Source organism: Dermacentor variabilis, chromosome 10 (genome assembly GCF_050947875.1).
Source record: "Dermacentor variabilis isolate Ectoservices chromosome 10, ASM5094787v1, whole genome shotgun sequence".
Taxonomy (NCBI): domain Eukaryota; kingdom Metazoa; phylum Arthropoda; class Arachnida; order Ixodida; family Ixodidae; genus Dermacentor; species Dermacentor variabilis.
Window position 1 is genome coordinate 39,807,332 of NC_134577.1, and position 19,732 is coordinate 39,827,063.

General features: G+C 43.0%; 1 protein-coding gene across 1 annotated transcript in view; it reads left to right on the forward strand.

Annotated features, from left to right (window-relative positions):
* Positions 1 to 18,576, forward strand: part of LOC142560368 (uncharacterized) — a 43,792-nt gene extending 25,216 nt beyond the window's left edge. Inside the window, exons 6-9 of the mRNA XM_075672414.1 lie at positions 432 to 578; positions 12,035 to 12,159; positions 12,313 to 13,641; positions 15,968 to 18,576. Of these exons, the coding sequence (XP_075528529.1) occupies positions 432 to 578; positions 12,035 to 12,159; positions 12,313 to 13,641; positions 15,968 to 16,213 (1,847 nt within the window). The 3' untranslated portion in view covers positions 16,214 to 18,576. The remainder of the gene's footprint in view (positions 1 to 431; positions 579 to 12,034; positions 12,160 to 12,312; positions 13,642 to 15,967) is intronic.
* Positions 18,577 to 19,732: the final 1,156 nt, after the last annotated feature.

Here is a 19,732-nt window from a genome sequence, read left to right on the forward strand (position 1 = left end):
GTACCCAAACTCGTCTATAGCAAACTTAAAAATTTATGATGTGTTCATTATACATGGAGTTCTTATCTTCAGTGGCAAAAGTAAACAAGGAAAAAAATCTTATTTATTGAAGACAAAACTATGCTTAGTGGGCATAATTTTTGCATGTGTCTTGTACTGTTTTTTGGCATCACTAAGAATGGCGTTCTTGTTGCGAGGTATTGTGTAAAGCTGCTCTAGTTCGCTTACCTTTATGGCTTTATTGCGCTGGAAGTGGATGTCTCAAATTCGATACAGCCAATCTTCGTTATGAGGGAGCTGTTTGATATGAGTAGTATTGGCCACAGAGTATCGCATGTTTAATACAGAGAATAATTCGCTTTGTCTTGGTTCATCATATTCGGGTTCAACTGTACGTGAACATCCATTATTATTTTGTCTTCTTGAACCAGGCACTGTGCTGGTGACGAAATGTCCATGCCTCCATCCCGGCGATGTGCGCAAGTTTGAGGCAGTGGATGTGCCAGAGCTGCGTTGCATTAGAGATTGCATCGTGTTTCCAGCAAAAGGACAGCGGCCACACCCAAATGAGATGGCTGGTAAGCTTAGCCTTTGTCTTCGTGCGTTTAAAAAAGTCAAAGTAAACCCCTCAATTTTTTCTCATCTAATAAGGAGGAAAATTTGCATTTTTTGTCAGAGCTGTGCTATGACAAGTTCAACTCGATTCACCCTAATTTGGTGAGAAAGATTTCATGCAGCTAGAATAAAATATTTTATGTGTAGAAAGCTGTATTCTCTATACCATACACTTTATAACTTGCAGCATTTTTCTACTCTATAAATACGTCTGCGCACTTTCTAAGACGAGATTTTTCTCTGTGTGAAACAAAGATGCAGGCTGTAAAAGCAGCCTCGCTTCCATTGTGCGGAAGGGCTTTTCTACCTAATAAGTATAAAGATTTCAGTTAAACGTGCCATAACATGGTCGTGCATCGTTCTCAGTTTATATATGTAACTGAAAGTAGAGGACCCAATAATGGCTGTATAAAAAAAAAACGCACATTGGGCTTTCAGCAAACATTTTAACCCGAAATTTCAATTTGAAATTACTACCTCTTAACTCCTCCCACTGACAACACCTGCGATTTTGACAAGGCTGTGTGAAGTCAGAAACTGAGGGGCCACCTCTGTGTTGTCTGCTTTGAAACTGTTCGAGACCACATCGAATGTGTTTCTCCGCACGCTCTAACACTTAATTACGTAGCAACGGCGTCACTGCTGAATTTTGCCCGCAATTCCTTCACTCCCACGATAACAAGCTGTACCAGACTTGGACAAAAGAAGGTATAAAACGATGACACGGCGCTGCGTCGTCGTTATACCTCCTTTTGTCCTTGTCTTGTGTTGCGCTGTAACGAACCTTACGATGAATCCCAACCAACTGGCCCAACTTGCCGTCTTGATGCTGTACCAGACCACCGAGATGTGCCGAGACGCACATGCTAAAACGAAATGATGTATGGCGGCCATGATATATTTCCAGCTCCTGCAGTCACTTCCAATGTTTGCAGTATATGGCCTTCAAGATCGGCTTCTGTTACCCAAGAGAGCCGTTTCCGGGAGAGCCCATTCATTTCATCACCAGTCAGGGTCGTCAGGCTGCTTTACGGTTTGAGTGCGACATTAAAAAATTCAGACACAAATTTTCTACTGCACCCAATCCACTCAAATATTGCCAGCTTGCTGTGGGACGCTTACAGTTTGACATGCAATGCATAATTTAAACTTGAAAATTTGGTGTCATGGTCCCTTTAAAATATAAAAATAGTTAGAAAACCTTCTGCGACTGTCCTTATCTGCACACACCTAGCTGACTCCTACACAGCAGTGGCAACATCAAGCTTTCCCACTAGGCTAGTGCACTGGCCATATAAATAGGGATAATTTCGTACAGCAGGTGTAATTAGAGAGCAGTACCAGGAGTGGTTTCCCCACACCACTCTTAAGCAGCTCTCTGTGTGTGCTCTCGCATGCTTGCTACCTTAACATACCTTAGGAAAAATACAGATGCAGAAGCCCTGAAAACCCAAGCTCAATTCATTTTTTGCCTTATAAGAGGCAAGAAAGACACAACCTGAGTCACTTTTCTTTACTACCACAAAAACAACAAGCTCAGAATGCAATATGAATGTAATTTCGATTTCATTATTATAACTACACAGATCATAGGGATGACCATGCAGGGTTCTAAAATTAGGCTCAATTTTTCCCCTTCAAAAATAAAATAATGCAATTGTAGAGAAGGATTAGAACGATATAGTGTATTGTTCTCTCCAGTGCTTTCTAGTGGATTGTCCTCTTTAGCACTTTTGCTCGTTAATGCCGCTTGCTCTCGGAGTCTGTGCTCTGCCTAGACTGTCACTGCTGCGCTGCTCCTATTCCAATCAAATAAACACCTTAAGGGGACACTAAAGGTTAACATTAAGTCAATGTGGACTGTTGCAATACAATCTCAGAATCCTCGAAACGCTTGTTTCGTGCGAAGAAGATACTTATTTTAATAGAAAATGCGTTCTGAAGCGTCCGCGTACCTCTAGCACAGTTCAAATCACCCGCCCTCCGATCGAGGAGTATTGACGTCATGGTCTCATAGTGACGTTGCGCCGTCGGTGAGTAAAACGCCTCCAGCAGACGGCGCTACGGCTTTTCTGCACCAAATGCAAACGCGCGGCCAGAAACAGAGCCAAGACAGAGCCGACAGTAGTGCGAAAGCGGAACTGTGGTGGCTAGCGGAAGGGAAAGCGCACGACGATAAGCTAGTTCTTTATTTTATGACGCCAACTTTGACGCTCGTTGCAATGGATGACCCTGACAACGACACATTAGCTTGCGACGCTGGGCTCGAGTTCAGCGATTTAAGCACTGATGAACGTGACCTGCTGTTGAGGGCTCGCGCTGCCGGCGTCGTTGCGTACTACTATGACGACGGCCTGCTTTGAAAGGCACTTCATGCGACTTCAGTAAGTCGGCGTTGAAGTCGTAATCCTCTGGAAAAAAGTGCAGCGAGCACACTACGTGATTTCTCGGCTCTTTGTCAGCGTGCTGCGGCAGAGTTACGGCACTTAACCACTTCGAACGGAGAGGTTCAGTCGTTGGCACACAGTGATAAGTAACATTGGATTCGCTGCTGCAACTGCACTTGGCCAAGTTCCGCGGACCGTTCGCTCATCCCAGGACATCACATGGACGTGGCATTCTCGCTGCTTGTTCCAAATGCAAGTTTCGCGAGCCAGCAGGACCACCGCAGCACGATGCGATAAAGAAACAACTGAAACTCCAAAGCGCGTGCGGGGCAAAGTTGAGCGCGCAGAGCCGAGCGAAAACGAAACCTTTCGATCACCCATACTATTCAAGGGTAACCTCAAAATGTTATTTTTTCTTAGAATTGAATAGAAGTAGACAAGTAGCAATTTCTTCCGTCTTATAATATAATGAAATTATCTTTTTAATACGAGTACTTGAGTACTAGTGACATAAATTATGATGAGGAGTGCTTTCGTCATCGGGCTAGTACCAGAATGTCGCTGGGGGGTCTCAAATCGTGTCCTGCATTTACCTCAATTTCTCGGTTACTAAAGCTCTGTTTGCGATTATATTGACGCCTTAGACGTTCTAGAGCTTTGCTTTATCACTTTAACTTGACTTTCTGGTAACCTTTAGTGTCCCTTTAACATTTGGTGGAGGGTGTTGTTTTTGCAATACTATATTTATCAGTCCTGTGAGGGCATTATGTAAAATTTTAATGAAAATTGGCAAATATGGTTGCTTTTAAACAGCCTTGAAATGGGTCAATTTTCTCTACTTTTGCAATTTTGGCGTTTTCGGGAATTATATTACAAAATAAGTACGTAATGTAGCTGTACATTTTTTGCAGTAATTTACAAGAACCTATTTGAAGATTTCTGAGAAATTTTTTCAAGTTCATTGTCTCAGAAATTTTTCAATTTCATTGTCTCAGATATTATGTCCCCACAATGCTACTGATTTTGGACTCGGTGAGACGTGCTTGCTGAAAAAGCAGAGTTTAGCGATTTTTCAAAAAAAAAAGAAAAATACTGTGGGTGACAAAAACCTAATAGTAAATTCAAGTGACAATTCGGAGTAGCCGATGGACTCTGCGCCGGAGCACTCCACTACGGCGGAGGGCAACAGAATGAAATCTGCGCTTGAAGTACAGGCACTCCTGCCAGAGCAGTTGGCAGGGGGCGCTAGCGCACATCCACTTCCGAAAGCACCCAGCATTCCTCGGGTTTTTTGGTCGTTTTCCGCTTGAAGTCGTGTGCGATTCGTGTTTGGAAGTTTAGTGTTTCTTTTTGGCCTCCTACGCTGTAATGGAAGTCACGCCGCATGTAAGTCTCCTTCTCTCGTCCGCCGTGATTGTGTGTCGGAAACATTGGAGATGCAGTGAAGCCTGTGATGTGTTCTGTGACAACACATCGAGACAGCCTGAAGTTCCTTCAGAACTGACTTTCATTGACAAAAGTAAAGGCTGTTAAAATGCAAACTTCCGAAAAAGAGCTGTTGTTACCGCTTCATCCAAATACTGGCAAATGATGTCATCAATGAAACGTGCAACTTTCAGCCTCTTGTCCAGCGGCTGAAACATGATGTCGAAAGCTTGCTTGAATACACTAACTTCCGAAGCTTCTTCATCGCTTGAGTTGCCGCTGGTCGATTAGGAACTCGAGCTAGATCAATGATTGCATCCGTAAGCAGTAAAAGCGCAAGTTGACAATGTGAAGCACCACTCATTTCTTCCGAGAGACCACGATTCACGTTCACGGGTGCGCGCCAATTTCCATCAATTTCCGTCTACTTTGTCAATTATTGCGGAGTAGAGAGCGCTGCTCTGTGGAGTGTATTTAACGAGGGAGCTGCTCCCAATCCGCCAATGAAAGATACAGGAGGCACTCTGAATCTCCCAATGAAATAGACTGGCTCCGCAAGGAGCAGAAAAACTGCTACCGGAAGTACTTTGAATCTGCCATTGGGATTCACCATAAATTTCCTTTAGCCAGCAGTTCTAATAGGTTAAATAAACCAAGATGATCGATTGGCGGTGTACAATGTTTTAGTTAAGTCTTCGAGCTTGTAAAATCTGCAAGTCACAAAAATGCTGGTCTCCACCTTTAGTGAATAACAATTTTTTTTCTAGAAATCCACACTGTGTCTCGCAAAAGGAAGGTTTATTCCTTTCTACAGAGATATTTGCCCACCTCGTATAAAATTTTTGCTGGAAACAAATAGTCCGGACCTCCCTAAGTATGTCAACACGCCCTACTGAAAGCATAAAGTGTTGCCAGGGGGTCACATGCAATGTTTCCCTCTATGCTTGCACTTATTGGCCACCATGGTGTACATGCTTGTTACTTATTTGAATCCTGACTTGAAATTTCGAACTAACATTGTCCTCACCGTTCACTTCACCTGTGTATGTGCTTATATCAACCCTCTGTAATAAAAAGCAAGTTTTGACTTTTACAATTGTGTGGCAGGCCAGCTTCTAATGTACGTGCATCATTGTGACAACATAGTAGCTTTCAATGTTTCCCTCTAGCACGTGGCTGCAGTGCCAACCATATTTATAGGTAGGGTACAGTGACAAAGAGCCATGTGGTATGTCCCGTGCTCAACATATCATATTTACTCACATAATGCTTAAACCCCTCACATGGGCCATCAAAAATTATTATTTCTTTTCCTCAAGTAATCCTCACACCCTTGCAAAATGCTGCAGTGACTGTCATCTGCTTGTTCCGGCCAGTGATGATGATACGGCTTGGCAGCCGAGTGTCATGTGCCATTTCGAAATTTTCTTTCAGTGATTGCTCCTATTCCTATTGCTGGTGTAACAGAAACACGGTTGCACGATGACATACATGACAGCGAAAGAACACCTCCAGGTTTTACAGTTGTTAGCACTGATAGACGTCATAGAAGAGGAGGTGGCATTGCATTATTTTTGCAGTCCGACCTTAAATTTTCAATACTCCCGACCCACCTGATATAGAACCCGTTTGGTGTAAGGTTCTCAGAAACATTTGTATAGTATGTGATGGCAGTATGTGACAGCATTATCAACCGCCCGCTGTCATCGAACACAGCTCACCTGCTCGCTTTAATGACATTTATGCATGAGCATATCTTGTCTTCTTCAAAATTGATCTGTCTTGGTGATTTTAACGCCCCCGGTATTTTGTGGCCATCTTTTTTGCTCACCGGCTAAGATGTGGAAATAAGCAAAGTGCTGTTAGACCTTTCATTATATTTTGGTTTAAAGCAAATTGTTGAAGCAAGCACAAGGGATGCTGCATTTTTAGGTTTAGTTTTTTTAGCTAATGGTTCCGAATGTGAAGTTACAAGGGGGTATTTCAGACCATAAGGCTGTTCTTGTATCCATTTCCACTCCGATTGTAACAATTCTTTTGGTTATTCTACTTTCCGTGATTTTTCACATGCCGACAACACATCTGTTATTGATCTTTTATTTGATTCTTTTGATGATTTTGAACGTCTCAGCGAATCTAATGATGTGAATTTCTTGATGGCTTCTTTTGAAAAGATTGTGGCAAGCTGCATCCAGTGCTTGATCTGTCTTGGTCCCTCTCTCGATCTGTCCCTCTGAAAACAAAAAAGAAAAATCTTCATCTTCACTGGATTTCGTGCGACATGCTTCACCTCTCGCGTCGCGTTGCTAGGTTAAGACGTTTAAAACAAAACGATGACCCCCTTAAAATAGCAAAATTTAACCTAGCCAAAGAGGAACTTCGCCTCAAAATTAATTCATCAAAACACTTGTACTTCAGGATTACATGACAAGATCTAATGAAAAGTAACATTACAAAATTTTGCGCTTTAATTTTACCCAGCTTAGCCTCCACAAATACAGTTGTTATAAATAATGTCCCTTCCAGCGATCCATTAATTATCGCCACTGCCTTCAACGAATATTTTTAATTGGTATTCACAATTGATAATGTTGACATACTTACCTTCATTCATGACTCACATTATTCAATTGCCGATAATATAGTGTGTCTCTTGAAGGGGTCTTGAATCTAATTCTGCACTTTAAAAAATAAAAAATCCTGTGGCCCTGATGGCATTAACAACGCCTTTTTTTGTTAGATATTGGGCTTGGACTAGTCGGTATTGTTAAGAACGGCCAGCTGCAGTGCAAGTTTGCCAGCCATTTACGCAACGGTAGCAACCTCATCTTGGAATTCCGCTGCCAACCTCTAGCCGCGGCGTGACTAAATCGACTTTGTGTCGGGGAACAATACGCGTATCCTCCACTCTCCGTCGCTTCAGCTAGGATGCGTTGTGACTGAAGGAGTTCGACGAAGCAGGCTTTGTGCGCAACACGACAAAGCGGACCTGATCTCCTACGGCCGGGGGAGCTGCCGCGGGAACACCAACGGACACTCCTTCCCACGCACCGACCAAGACGCAAGACAATGCGCTACCCGGAACGGCTCCGAGTTCTATGAAATTCGTGTGGTGTCGGTTTCGGATCATAAACACGTGTGTGTGTGCATGTGTGTGTGTAAACCGTCCTGCGGAGAGGCGGCTAGTTTGCGATGACTAAACTAACGTTCGCATCACCTTGTATCGCGGGAGGACCGAGTGTTTAAAAACTGCTGTTGTGCGGATGCTCGACACACTTTTTCTTAAGCAGTCATGTTGGACTGAGACTCTCTCTCAAGCAGTCATGTTAGACTGATGTACTTTCTCAAACAGTCATGTTAGACTGATATAAATACTGTAAATAAACCCATATCCCTAGTTCTCGATGAGAAGCAGTCCTTCCCTTCATCAACGTCCTCAGCGTGGATAAGTTGGACGACGGCATGGGCCAGCTACCTTCTAATTCATGCCAGACTCCAATCTTGACAACGGATCACGAGCGATGGGATTGAGCCCCAATCCTGACAGTATTTGACTGCAGTTTTTCAGAAGTCATTATCTACCTCGACACTTCCTTTAGTTTGGAAATTGGCAAAACTTCTTAGCACGTATGTGTTCAGCAACAAGCAGTCACTGTCAAATTATTTTCTGATTTCATTAACGTCTCAATCATGTAAACTTCTTGAACATGCAATCTTTAAGGATATTATGGATTTTCTTGAAAATAATAGCATTTTGAATTATGCCCAGCATGGTTTTCGTTGCGGGTTTAGTACAATAACAGCATGACTTTTCACACACTTGACACTGGAAATCACATTGATGCCATTTTCATAGATTTTTCCGATATATTCGACACTTTTACACACTCAAAACTTCTCCGTAAGCTTCGTGCTATACTTAACAACTCTTCCGTAGTTGACTGGATCGCTATCTTTTTACATAACTGTTCCCATTATGTTTCGTTTAGTTCCTCAAACTCATCTGTAGTAAATGGGTCGTCCGGTGTTCCCCAGGTTTCAGCCTTGGGGCCACTTTTGTTCTTATTGTGTATAAATGGCTTGCCGAATTATGTGTCTGAAAAAAATCTGCCGTTATGCTGACGACTGTGTGCTGTATAATGTAATTAACATGAATGTTGACTACAGTTCACTTAGCGATTCTTTTGCACAATTTTGCAGGTGGTGCAGCAAATGGCAAATGAATATAAACTTTGTAAAACATTCACTTTATCTTACAGTAAGCGCACTTCTATTTCTTTGTTTAATTATTCATTTAATGCCTCTTCCCATGAATGGGTGTTTGAATGCAAGTATCTTGGCCTCTTCTTCACACCTAACATGTCGTGGTCAAGGCATATTTAACATGCATGCAATGAAGCATTAAAGAAAATAGGCTATCTAAATTGCAAGTTGCAAAAAGCTCCACGTGAAACAAAATTGCTAAGATATAAATCGTACATCCGACCTACTCTTGAATATGGTTGCCCCATCTGGAACTCTTATAAAGTATCTGACGTTAACGCCCTCTAATTGGTTCAAAAGAAAGCAATCCATTTCATATACGTACAGCCATTTTAACTGGAACTTCACACACTCACCTCACCTTGTTGCATTAGGTCTACAACTTCTTTCCTAGTGGTGTGATCATGAATGCCTTAAATTGTTGCATAATATCATTAACTTTCTAAGCTACTCAATAATGAACAACTATCTGTTTCCACTTAAATTTTAACCTACAAGGAGTAGCTATGAACTTCACCTTGTAACGTACTAACCTATTTAAGTACAACTTCTTTCCTCGTACAGCTGAAAAATGGAGCTTCTAAAATCACTAATGAACCTACTTACAAACTGAGAGATTCCATGCTCGGGAGGGTAACAAAATTAAATACTTAGGTGTTCATCTAACTGCTGATCTGTCCTTTTCCAGCCATATTGATATGACCGTCAGGAAAGCCGGGAAAATGCTTAGCCTACTTATACGAACCCTTAGAACTGCCCCTCAGATTCTTAAAACCATAGCATATAAGTCGCTGGTAAGGCCGCAATTAGAATATGCCACCACCTTGTGGGATCCCCACCAGCGGTACCTGATTGATAAGTTAGAAGGCATACAAAACCGTGCTGCCAGGTTTATATCAAAGCAGTACTCCAGACACGCAAGCATAACAGCAATAAAGAAACACATCGGACTAGAGCCGCTACAGATAAGACGCCAGAAGCACCGACTGAAACTTCTGCACGCAATGTACACTGACGCGACAGGCATTGACAAGCTAAAATACCTTAAAGCACGCCACTATATCTCAAACAGAAGAGACCACAGTTTCAAAATACGTGAAATTTCCTGCAAAACGAACTATATGAAGTTTTCTTTTTTTCCTCGCAGTATTTCTGAATGGAATAAGTTGCCAGTTGAAGTTATGAGTGCTCCTCGGGATGCATTTTTAAGACTAATCAATGATTTGTAATTGCAATCGTCTTCCAAACCAATGTCTGCAGTCTGAATGAACTTTTTTCTTGTACTGTTTTTTTTGTACTGTTTTTCTTGTACTATTTATCATGTACTTTTTTCATGTACTTATTTTTATCTTGATGCATTGCTCCTTTGTCATCCCTCCCTTTTGTGTGATTATATTCTCGTGCAGTCACTTCATGTTGTACCCACTCCCCTGCTATAATGCTTCGGCGCTGCAGGGTGTAATGTAAATAATAAAAATAATTACTACCAGGTGAAGCTAGGTCACTGCCTTTAGAGGAATTTTTGTGTAAGCTAACTTGATTCATGCTGTCTTTGTTATTACCTGTTTCATCTGTAATTTTGAAACAATCATGATTCCTACAGTGTTGAAGTTTAATTGTGCAGAAAAATGATGTTTTGATGTTATAGCCAGTGTACAAACTGACTCCTGCGATAGCCCAGTTGGGCTGGAGTACGTATAAATAAATAAATAAATAAATAAATAAATAAATAAATAAATGAATGAATGAATGAATGAACGAATGAATGAATGAATGAATGAATGAATGAATGAATGAATGAATGAATGTAAACACTTACCAAATAGTAGTCGCAATTAGACACATATGGCAGTGGTTGTGGCTCTTATAGTTCACTCGGCGTTGAGCGCATGTGATGTTCGGGAACTGCTGCTATTTCTCAAGTGGCAGAAAAGATTTTATCTCATGCTTCCTTCTTACAGGTGGTGAAAGAACTGATGATTCCAATGACAAGCCTTTCCACTTGCAGCACAAAATAAGTGCTACTAGGTGGAGAGCTGGCAAGTTGTTGCTGGATTGAGTGCCACTAATAAGCAGTTTGAATTCGAAACCTGACACAGTTGCAATATCTTGGGAGCAGACTATTTCGAAATCGGAAATAGTGACTATTCTATATTACATTATACAATTTTGTACACTGTGATTTGGGAATTGTCGGTAAAAAAATAAGACACTGGTATAGTATAGGGTGGTGAATGTATTTAGAACAAAATTTAATGCCCAAAGGGTGTAAAAGAGAGTGAGTCTGTCAGTGTCTTTCTGTTGGGTTTAGGTGTAACAAAAATGTTGTTTCTTTAAGTTCATGTTACTACAACGTTGCAGTGGTACTGTGTATAGTTGTGTAAGCCCTCTACTTACGAAATCTTAACAGGCTGTGCACCTTGTAGGATCCAGGCCTACAGCTACTCGGCTGCACTGCATATAGCACCATGGCAACCACACATGACGTCCAATCATTAATGACCTGCTAAGAAAACAAAATTTTATTTGGTACATTTCTTGCTTTTGCTGTGGCCAACTCACCATGGTTATGGTGGCATGCTGCCGAGGATGGGGAGGTAGTGGGTTTGTTTCCTAGCTCTGACGCCTTCATCCCAATGGGGAATCCAGTTGTCACAGCAGCTGTTGTTGGCTGTTAGTGCAGCAGTTAGTATGGCTCCTAAGTGTTAGCATTTCTAGCGGTCTGTGCAAAACCTCCCAAAGAGCGCACCCCTGAAAGATTTGGACATCACATTAGGGAGCCCATTTGTACCAGTCTTATAAACCAGTGTGTGACCAGTGGTAGGGTTTGAACCGCACACCCCCTGCAGCTGAGCCAGGCACCTTATTCACTGTTGCTTTGAAACAATAAAAACTTTTTTTTGGTCATTATTGTTAAAAGTCATAATAAGGTTCATCACCGCACAACACAAGGCACGGACAAAAGGAAGGTGTAAAATGACGACACGGCACCGTGTCATCGTTTTATACTTTCCTTTTGTTTATGTCCTGTGTTGTGCTGTGACGAACCTTACTATGAATCCTAACCAACTGGCCCAATTTGCCGTCTTGATGTAGTTGTTAAAGTCATGCTGTTTTGGGCCTGTGTTCAGGCAAATGCCCATTAGTGAAACTAATTTTTCCATAGTTTTGAGCTCTGAAGTTGGTGGTGCAAGCTTTAGATGAGCAACATGGAACCTCTTCCTTTCTTCTGCCATGCATCACTCATCTTATCATTGCATGTCTCGGCCTTGCCGATTCAAATAATTGATGTTTTGGTATGGTAAGTCAGCTGCCAAATATTTGTGCTACTTCTGTGTTGCCAGGCTCTGATTTGGATGGTGATGAGTACGTGGTGATATGGGACAAAGACCTCTTCTTTCCTGGAGCCAACCGCAAGCCCATGACTTTCAGGGACCACACGGCAGCAAGTCATTCCAGCGATGACCTGGTATGTTGATGATTTCCGTACTGTGTGCAAAGGGAATAATTGTGCTGATCATATATATCTATCGCAGTGTAAAGCGCTTACACGTTTTTATAATTCGTGTCTCGTACAGCAAGGAAGCTCAGCAAAGACCAATGAGGAGTATTTGTGTTGCAGGAAGAAGCTATGATCCAGTTCATCTGCAACTACATCAAGAATGACAACATTGGCGTGATGTCCAATGCGCACCTCGCCTGGGCCGACCAGCTCGAGGACGGCATCTTTTCAGAGTGCTGCCTGAAGATTGCCGACAAGATCTCGGTGTGCCTCGACTTTGCTAAGACTGGAGCGTCCTCTCACCTCGACAAGAAGGAGAAACCGCCATTGTACCCCGACTTCATGGAAAAGGGCTGCCACAAGAACACCTACCAGTCCAAGCGAATCTTGGGCCAGCTGTACCGCCTTCATCGGTCGTTGGAAGCTGTAGTCAGCACGGACTTTGAAAACCACTTTGTTGAAAGTGACTGTCAGAGCAAGCTTTTCGAGTTTGAAGGCTGGCAGGGCTATCGAGACTGTGCAGAGCGGTCGCTTACCGAATATACGTCGCGAATGCAGAGGATTCTCAGTCAACATGGTATCAGGAGTGAGGGAGAAGTGGTTGCAGGTCTTGTGAACAGGGTTTCCGACTTTAACAAGACCAACCATGAGAAGACAAATGTCGAAACTCTAGTTGCAAAGCAATACCAGCACCTGGTCAAAGAGACACGGCAGCAGTTTTTTGAGAGCGTGGAAGCCGCTTATAAAAGCAAGGGGGCAGCTACAGACAATGAAAAGAAGGTGGTGCTTTTGCAAGTGGCATCTGCATGGTACATGGTGACATATGGCGGCACAGCATCCAATGAACAGCGCTGCTGCAGCTTTCCTTGGGCCCTGGCTGATATTTTGTTAGAGCTCGCCAAGGCTCTCTCCTGTAACGCGGAAATTCCCCGGACACCTCCAAACTTCCTGCTTTCCAAGTTGAATGTCACCTTTGCAGAAGAATCGGCACAAACTTCTGCAAGAGATCTAGCCCTCGAAGTCATCACAAAGTGGGCTGTCAAGGACGAACTGGTCAAGAACTCGAAAACAAAGCATTCCTCCATTTGCAAATCCTGCTTGTCCCATATATTCCAGGACTCTGTGAAAACCATAAAGGAAAAGCTAGAATCGGGGATTGGAGACACCAAGGAAGCTGCAGGGGATGTCCTTTGCAACAGTGAATCGTTCACTGTCGGTGAGCTGGTGCTCGGATTCCTGAGGCATCTGTGCAGTGCGAAGGTTCAGTTTCCGCCCTGTGACGAGTGCAAGTGGTCCGTTACGATGACTCGAACGATCACCATGGCTGCTGTGAGGACGTACAGCCTGCTTGCGATCACCAGAGACCTGTGCCACTTGGGGCTTCCCTGTGAGCCAAAACTCCATGAGCCAGTGCAGATAGTTCAAGAAGGGAACCCTGTTCGCATCCAGGTATGCATGAGGTTGTGAAAAATTTTTATTTAGTGGAACTGCTATGCTAGTGGAAATGAGTGCAAGGCGTTGAGCATCCTGAGAAGCCTCAGGGTTGAAAAATCATATAGGGCACCACCTGACTTGAGAAGAAAGCACTCGAGTTCATGCAGTAGGAGTTGCTAGCTACTTTTGAAATATTTCAGGCACGAAATGTAAAACAGAGTAGTGAAGAACATTGTATTTACTCTATTCTAATGCGCCCTCGATTGTAACGCCCACCCATTTTCCGTGACCCCCCCCCCCCCCAAATTGCCCTCAATTGTAATGTGCACCCATTTGCCGTGACCTAAAGAAAGAAAAGTCCTTTCCAGTACCGCGCACCTCATTCTTTCATACAGAAATGCAACTTTCTCTCATTTGGAAAAACAAATATTTACTCCCAATATTCTAAAGTTGCAATAAATAAGAAAATTCACAGTTTTGCCCGAAAGGCGAAACACTTATTAGAAAGGCGAAGCAAGTTATTAGACAGCTATACGAAGTAAGGATAGTAGCTTTATTGCCCATATAATCTTGTGAACATTCGTTTTACTAACTAAATTAACAAGCCTAGTGTCATGTGCGCACAAATAAGCATGAACATATCTCACTCAATGACCACAAAAACTCACTATCAGAATGCTGGAGTGAGGAAGTGCGGTAGCAGGAGAGAGCAAAGTAACCTTCCTGCTGCCTCTCGCTTCAACGCGAACTAAGCGGCGAAGCTTAGTTATTAGTCCTCGGTACGCTTACACTACACCGTGCACCTAGACGCGTAGACTCTGCCCCCATCGCAGATCGCGTTCAATATAGGTGCCGCGCAGTTGCGCGCGGCCACGCCGTACGCAGCAGCAGCAGCAGCAGCTGGAGTAGAATGCCTCCCCTGTTTATGCCAGTCCCACACGCAAGTTTTGGGAACTCTGAACACCCGTGATGCGGCCCGATTTCCGTCCCTCTCCGCACGCGTGATCCCGTTCCTTTTAATTGTGGCATCATGATTAACTTAGCGTGTCTTCGCAGTCGGCAATTCCATGCTGATAGAGCAAACGCAGAAAACAGGAAGGTGGACGGTGGACTAACCTAAGCACACATACTACAGCACATGGAGGGAGCTACACCAGCTAGGCTTGAAGCATGTATGAGGTGGCCATGTTGAAATGCCAGTGGCGGTATAGTAATGCAGATTTAGGGTCGTACTCGATTCTGATGCGCACACAATTTTTGGACCCATCTTATCGGAAGAAGAAGTGCACGTTAGATTCGAGTAAATACAGTAGTTGCAAAGATGAAGATAACAGGACAATACAGATACCATCTTTCTGTGAATGGAAGGCAACTTCCTGTAACTCTTGCTCTGAAGTTTATTTCAAATCAAGGGCCACTTGGTTTACACTTGCATCTCGCAGAAGGATAAAACATGTTTTTCTCCAATTTTTCCTAAAGGGCCAATTTGCAAGGTATAGTAAGTTCAGTACAAGCTACCCCTACACAACCCATCATAGAGCAAATGATGAACTTATGTAATATTGAATATTAGGGAATTTCCCCCTCAGAAGTGTGGTCATTCCTTTACGTGAATAACATCTTCATATGTACAGTTAAAACTCTATCTAATGAAACTCAATTTTACGAAGTTCCTGATGTAACGAAGAAATTTTCATTCCCTGGCAAGTGTCCATAAGGTTCAATGTTGTCTTAAACCCAAATTAACGATACTAACTTGCGTTAAACCCGATTTAACGAAGCTTCCAGAAATAAAGGAGTAGAAAAAGCTGTGATTACTTTCTAATTTTGACGCAGATGGGTTCTTTCACGAGTGTCCGCTCTGACGCTATCGCGTTAAAACATCTAGGCACCCTAGTCATGGCCCTAGCTTTATATTGATGGGGCTGCACACCGCGCCCATGCACAGAGTAACAGACTCGGCAGTTGCTAGCGTTCTTACATACCAGATGGCGTTAGGGGCAGCGGTATTTGGCCCCGCTCGTGGACTTTTACATATGCAGGCGTGGGTTAGTGGAAAATACAGTGCCGCGGTACCTTCTGAGTGTCGTTACGTTACAATTTTAGGTTTTGAAGGACCGAAAAAGCCCTTACTTGATTTTCCTATCTTCCCTATTTAATGAAATAATTCGAGCACGGTCGTCACTTTGTTAAATCGAGTCTCAAATGTAGTACCAAACATGTTCCGGTTTTCATTACCCAACGCATGCAAGGAAATAGAGAGCTCGCTGGAATGTTATTGCTGTGAAGTTTGTCGTTTTGGTCCGTTGTTTATGTTCACTTCATGACTTCTTTTTTTCAGGTGAAGCACCCCGAGTTTATGGAACTGCTCCGTCACAGCCCAGAGGAAGTGGAAGAGTTGCTGTGCGACTGGTCGGGCGTTCAGGAGGTCCACATTCGGGGAGACATGAGCCACAGCGGCCACTACCTGCTAGTGTCGGCTGTGGGCCGTGACTGGCAGCGCTGGTTCCTCGAGGAACTTGTGTTGCAGCCATGGTTGGGTGAAGCCGTGGTCAAAAAGGAGATAGAGTCATTCCTCGAGAAGTGACTGCTGGCAGTGACAGTGTAGAGTTGTGATATTCGCTGAGTCGCCTTGCAGGCTAGGGCTAGTCAACGATTATAGTGAATGCCCCAGTAAGTCACAGAATGAGGTGATGCTACGACAAGAACAAAATGGAACAAAAGAATTCTGGCTAATTTATCTCTCTCTATTTTCTGTTTTGTACTCATGATTGCATTACCTTACATAGTACGAGTTAAATAGCGTTACTTATTATTGCGTTACATCTGAATAAGAACAGCTGAAAGTTGACAGCATGTTCCTTTCTCTTTGTATCCTTTATCATCCGTGTCGTGCCAAACAGAGATGTACCGTATTTATGAGGGGAAAGTTACACCCTTAAGAAAAAGGAAAAAAAAAATTAGTATTAGGATTATAACGTGACCTTGGGACTTTTAAGGGCAGCCATTGTCGAGGGGCAAAAAAAGAAGGGAAAAAAAAATTACGAAAAAAACTCTAGTTATAATATCGTAAGTACGGTACTTGCTCCCAGTACAGCACATTTGCTATCATGGATGGCTTACTGGAGGCAACTCTGGCACTCAGGCCTGTAATAGTCGTTCTGGCATTTTACACGGGATGCATCAATAATCTGCAGTACTTTTGGCTCATTTTCGGCCCTATGGAGCAGTTGAGGACCTTTTCAAAAGCTGCCATTAGGCATTTCGTGTAGCTTCCAGCTGTATAAGTAATCTAGATATACTGAATTGTTTCAAAAACTGCACTGAAAACATGGGCTCGAGAAAACTTCGTGCCCCTGCCTCTTTGGCGCCATGTTCTCTATAGATGCTGTTTGAAAGTTAATCACTGCCATGTTATTCCAATTCACCTTTAACCCTTTCAGGGTCGATTTTTTTCACCATGTGCGACTGCCCAGGGTCGATTTTTTTATTGCAGATCCCAATTCTTCTGAGGGACCTGTTTAAAAAAAAAATTACCGTAATTTTTCTAGGGTAACCGTAAAGTGAGACAAAAATATTTTGCATTGGTATTTATGTACTCTTTCTTCATGAATAAGAACAATAAAACAGGGAAATAAACTTATAAGAATAAAAATTTGATGCATTGTTATAGTTCAAGGCTTAGAATATGCGCACACGAGAATATTTCTCAAGTCCCAAATGTTCCTGCTCTTGCACTAATATTTACGTCCATAGCGTAATGGAACTGCATAAGTGAGCGCACTCAAGAAAACTGTCATTGTGTGCCCGTCAAAAAAGCAAAACCTGTGACAAACTTCCGCTAATCTTCATCTTATCGCCATCCAGAGGCAATCAGATGTCGCGAGTCTCCCCCCAAAAAACAAAAGAAAAGGAAACGCATGCATGGTGGCATCATTCCTATGCTCACCCCGTGAGCACTAAATGAGTGAGAATCAGGCAGCTGCCCTTTGAGCGATTAGTAACTAGATAGCCATCAGTTTCACAGTCGCAAGAAGCCGAAACCGACCGCGGAACAAAACCCAAACCGCTGCCCGCCCACGTGTGCGCCAATTCGCGAGCAGCAATGTATAGAAGCGCCGGAGCAAACTAGCTCTAAAACAAACCATACAACGAAAACCGAGAGAGGGAAGCGGGCGAAAAAAATTCCCTGTATTCCCACATAGTGGCGGCACATGACAGAAAAGAAAAAGCTAGGAAATAGGTGTGCTTTTTAAACATACAGATGGCACTGTAAATACACGGCATCGACCATTTCGGACTTGTTGGTGTCGTCATATATTTATGTCATTGACCCTGAAAGAGTTAAAGCATTGCACATCAGAGAAAACTTGCATCCTGTTCTAGTCTATATTTAATTTGGAGTTTCCTATTTATTTTGATGGTCTCGTTTGTTTTTGGTTACAAACCATTGCTTTAATTGGTGTGCAATGAACTGCTAATGGATTGAAAGATATTTGAAAGCCTTATGTTATCTTTTGTGCAATTTTCTTTCATGGGCCTTTTGAAATTTGGCATGTTCTCTGATGATCTGAAACTTTTGTTTTGTGAAGTGCTTTACTTTTGTTGCTTGCTGTCTTTAGAGCACTTTGTTGTTCTCATATCTACTGTTTCACCTCTAGAAATTTACAAATCATAGTGAAACTTCTCTATAAAGATACTCGTGCTTATCTTCTTGTAACCTGCATTTCCTGAAAGTGCCTTGCCAAAGAATTGCTGCCTTTCTTGATGGCCCATGTTGTAATATCTCTGATTTTGTTGCAATATCTCCGAGATTTCTCATTTTTATATTTGTGTGAGTCATTGTGCCTATTCTGTTATGTTGGCCATTGGTGATGGGCAATTTTCTTTATGCATGGTTTGGTTCCTCACGGTTTAAAAGAAACAATATAGTTTGGTTTTTTGGCCATGGGCCTGGTGAGCTCTCTGTAAGATGTTGCCATAGGTGTATCTACTGGGGGGGGGGAGTCACTTACCCCCTCCCACTTTCAGAATTCGGGGGGGGGGGGACAAAGTAGGCCATTTGCCCCCCTCCCCACGCGCACACATTTCAAAACCGAAAATACGGCACCTGGAGTCCTGACCAAGATCTTCTATGTCTACAGAAAGCCGCCAGCTGCACGCCGAGCCTAGGCCACAATGGTTCTTCAGGGCACTCGTCATCAGTATGTGTATAGCACATAGGGTCTACACGATTCCTGCTGGTAAATTTCCCAACGTGTACACATCGGCAGTACTCGATGGTCTGTTGGTCTGTCATATTGAAAACCAGGCATGTACCTAGGATTTTTTGTACCTAGGATTTTTTGTACCTAGGATTAGGTTGGGGGAGCCCAAACCAAGATAACTTTTCTATGCCGGTTAAGGGGGGGGGTGTGTTACCTTTACTAGTATGTATGTGAATAATGCCCGCCATTCGCCATAAAGGTGCGTAAACCCACCAAAGAGAACTGAAATAAGGTATATCTCACAGGTACGCCTGTGAGATACAAATCTCCTTGGTACTGCATAACTTGAGGCAAAGTGCGAAAAAACACGACTACGACAGAAGGGAACGAAGTGCTCTGTCTTCATTCCCTTCTGTCCTCATCGTGCTTTTTTGTGCTTTGCCTGAAGTTAAACCTTTCCTTTACTTGGCAAACAAGGAACCATGTCATATGGGCCCGCGCAAGAAAGAAGCGCGGGAAGAACGCTGCCAAGAAAAAGTAAACAAGCAAAAGTGCAAAATAAAGATTAATGTAATACAAATTAAAAAAAAAACGCAGTTGGCAGCCAAGGCATACGCACCGCATGGGGTTGTGTTACTCCGCCAGCCAATCACAGAAGCAAACGAAATAGTCGTCATGCGGCCTTTTCAAAATGGTGTCGTACTTGATACCTCCGGAGCTTCTGCTGTTCCTTAAGAGTCTTTTCATCGGCGGAAGCAATCAGGTGTGCAATATACATGGAAAAAGTGTATGGAGTCTGAGCATTCCACTCTTCAAAAGTCTACAGTACAGCTCGTTTCACTGCTGAAGCCGTTTTACTCATGCAACTTCACTGCCAACTGAAGGGAAACTTGAGATTA